General features: G+C 42.2%; 1 protein-coding gene across 1 annotated transcript in view; it reads right to left on the bottom strand.

The window, feature by feature from the left end:
- The window catches only part of llgl2 (LLGL scribble cell polarity complex component 2), a 38,454-nt gene that overhangs the window by 22,134 nt on the left and 12,566 nt on the right, over positions 1–3,754 (bottom strand). Inside the window, exon 2 of the mRNA XM_087177281.1 lies at positions 855–978. Within this exon, the coding sequence (XP_087033407.1) occupies positions 855–933 (79 nt within the window). The 5' untranslated portion in view covers positions 934–978. The remainder of the gene's footprint in view (positions 1–854; positions 979–3,754) is intronic.

The following is a 3,754-nucleotide window of genomic DNA, read 5'->3' as shown; positions in this document are numbered from 1 at the left end:
ACAGACTGCTCCACAGTCGGACTGACCATCAGCAGCACCGGGAGAAATCCTGGAGGGCCGCCACATCAGCCAAAATCAGAAACACCAGCAACCGAAAATGAGACATTACGCTTACTGCAGCACATCAGCACAGCAATAAAAGCCTCCTTAACAAATAATGGTTGTCAGTGCACTGAAACACTTTTAATTTGAAATGCTTACAGGAAGTTTTGAGTTTGTATTAGCACATAATGACATGGCTTCAAATCGAGACTTTATACCAAAATATTGTTATGACCAAGTATACATATATCTCCAGTAAGCTGATGTCATGTAAACAAGAAACCTTATTACTGTAATTGGGGGTAGTGGATCAGAGAAACCTGTTTCCCTGTGTAAATGTCTCATGGAGAACGAGGATTTCTCTGCCATGTATTTGGGTAAGCAGGTTTCTATTCAGCTTTTTATAAGTACACATGACAACGACTACAGACAGGGAAAATAAGTCATGCATCCTTATATTTAAAAAGATTTCATCCAAAGTCTGACTGATACTAAGATAAAGAAGCCTCTACAAGTCCAACACATTTCACTATTTGTTCAATACAGACATTTTAGAGATGTGTGAGTGTGCCTGTCAGTCTGCATCAGGACTTCAGGTCCCACGCAGACCTTCACTACAGTTCGTTACGTGAACCAGGCTCCTGTAGTATGAACAGTTTCTTACAGTAGCCAGGTTACATCAGTGCATAGAAATACTTTTTCCAATTACTCGTGGTTGATTAATTACTTAAATGCTCATTTTCCTGTCACCTGTTGTGATGCGTCTTGGCCTGCATGTTCAGTTCAGACCTGTGTGCTGCGTCAGGGTTCACTTGCCTTGTTGAACTGGAAGAGCTCCTGTTTGAGTCGATCTCTCTGGGACTCCTGGCCGTGTCGCCTGAACCTCTTCATCCTGCCTCAGCACCAGTGTGGAGCCTGCAGGCTCACTGACGCACGCTGCACGGAGGAGAGAGGAGGCGGAGGCAGAGGAGGCAGGAAGACGAAGGAAAAGATTGGGGAGGGGAGAAAAGAAACAATGTGTTAAAAAAGGTAAATCCTCCGGTTCATAATTCCTCAGTGGTAAGCACCTATTAGCACTTAGTGGCATTACCATGTAAACCTGCGGAATAAACCTTGAGCTTGTCATCCAAATAACACAGTGTAAACACCACGAATGGACAATCTTCATATATTTTCTGTTTAGGCAATTTTGGGTATTAGGATCATTTGAATTGAGCGTGACCGACTGAGTTCTGTTCCAGAAGTCGGCAAGATGCAGGAACTTGACTTGGTTTGGGTCTTGAGGAGTTGTAGCATTTATCTACTGACAAACAGCCTGAAGCTCACACACATTGCACTGTTACATTCGCAGCTATAATGCTAACTTCTACCTCTCTGCTCTGGTTGTCAGCCTCACAATCACACACCCGCTCTCTCTCTCTCAAAACCACACCCTACACACAACATATGTATATCTATCCCTTAAAAGGAGCCAACACTACTTGCGTAACAATATGCTGTCTTAAATGTCTCAAACATACTGCAGGTTCCACACAAGAGATAATAAATCAGTGTAATTTGCTCATTTACTTGCTACTGCTGCATGTGTAAAATGATCAAAGCTGAATCACGGGGAAGTAAACTAGATGGATGTAAACAGGCAAAAATCAGATCCTTTATAGGACAGAACGCTGCTCTGAGAGATGTCGCACCCACTTCAGTGTCGTTCTAATTGATGTCTATGTTTAGCTTTAACTGGTCAAACACTGCCTGCCCTGCTCTTCCTGAGGGAATGCCACTGGATGAAGGAAAAGTTCAACCACAGAGCCGCACACAGGCCTCTGAGCCTTAGTGTCAGTGCTGTATCTCTGCTCTCAGCTCACTGGCTTCTTCACTCATAGTTGAGTGTCAGGTGACACTGAAAAGAAGGCAGCTCAGAGCAGAAGGTTTCAGACAGACCGACGGGAAAACTCATAACTGCAGCCAGACATAAAGTCCACAGTGTCACAAGTCTGTGACAAAGGCCTGGACCATGAGTCACCGTTTTCCATCTGAACCAGCTCATTTGCCTTGGTCCAAATTATACACTCATATCAGCAGTGCTGCCTTGACTCACTGCGGGGCTACGTCACACATTTCCAGTTCCAGCTTCCTAAAACAGTCAACACTGCTCTGTTACAGAGAACTGGCACATCAGGCTGCCTGGACTCAGTAGTTCCTGGTCTCAAACTGAACTGAAGACAACGTTTTCCAACTAGTTTTTCCGCTGTTTTTTTTCTCTCTAGGTGAAGGACATTTTTGGCATCACACTCTGCTGCAATAACACTCAGTGTTTTAACATATTTCTGATATTTTATGTCACACCTGTAAGTTGTCTTTTCAGTCGGTATCACGACCGTTGAAATTCCACAATTCTCCGTACCAAATCCAGAGACTGAAACCAAACTGACAGACTGAGCAGATATGAGTGCACCCTACGACTGTTGTGAGCGCTCAGGCCAACGTTAGCCTTTGTGAACCTTGTGTACGGAGCGTTGCTACAACAGACGCCAGCTGATGCAATTCACAGACAATAACATTTTGCACCCACACGTGCCGCCACCATTCCATGTGTTGTCGTTATTGTTTACCGTGTCTGCTTCCTTCTTGTAAGGTTATCATGCTGCCCTAGTTAGTCCCAGAGGAATCACACCTCCAGTACCTATGACATCAACAATACCTGTGCTACTGTGGAAAAACAAGCACTGTCTTGGTTTCAGAGTTCTGGCATCAGCTTGGTACCAAAGTATCAGTTCTCATGACATCCCTTGTATGTGTGTATCTACTGTATGTAACTATTCATACCTCGGATCGAAGATGTTTAGACAGACCAAAAGAAAGAAAATGAGCAAAACCCTTTTTCTCTAATTTTAGATTCTTCACTCATTAACTGAAGAAGTACATGTACTTAGTGATAGTAAACACAATTAAGGTGAGTTCTACATTTTTGATTTAGTAGTTTTACATGTTAAACACATTTCACACTTTTCACTTATTCTTAGATCAGACAAATTTGGATCTAAATCACAATTGTAGACAAAAATTTTGATTATCGTCTTCTGACAATATTTGACATTTTAGATTCTGGGGTTTTCTGTTTTGTAGGTAAATAATATTTATGTTCCAAAACATTAGGCCGTAGATATTATCTTCTACCCTGCTGAACTCAGTCCTGGGTTTATCAAAATTAATAATTCAACAGCAGAGTTTTGGTCTATATTTGAGAAATGTATCATCCTAGTGCAGACCCCAGTGTGTTTAATATGGCATGTTAAATTATAAGTTAATTAAATTCTATTTTGATGGTGCAGAGGTAAAACTTAATTCAAACCGAAATTAAGTCTCATTTTCTTTAAAGAAAAAGCTAACTTCTAGCTAATCTGTTGGTATTAAAGTAATATGACAAACTATTAAGAAATTACAGTGACAATTACTACCATCACCACAGAACAACAATGCCCCCCCCATTCAGTGTTTGTACCTTTCACACAGAACATTCCCGCCTTGAACAAGATGTGTAAAATGGTCTGAGACGGCGCTCAAAGCTGTGAACCATGCTTACTTGACAGATTCTGAGGGCGATGAGGGGAATCTGCTGATGGAAAATGAGAGTAGGATTACAACCCTCACATATGCATAGATGTAAACAGTGAAGCCAACGGCCAGTGGCTGAAAGCATGGGGGGGGGGGGGGG

The sequence above is a fragment of the Seriola lalandi genome, unplaced genomic scaffold (genome assembly GCF_002814215.2).
Source record: "Seriola lalandi dorsalis isolate HSWRI2012SDOR001 ecotype SW California unplaced genomic scaffold, Sedor1 jcf7180002054585, whole genome shotgun sequence".
Classification (NCBI taxonomy): Eukaryota; Metazoa; Chordata; class Actinopteri; order Carangiformes; family Carangidae; genus Seriola; species Seriola lalandi.
The sequence above is the reverse complement of the archived record's forward strand: the minus strand, read 5'-3'. Positions and strand labels throughout refer to the sequence as shown.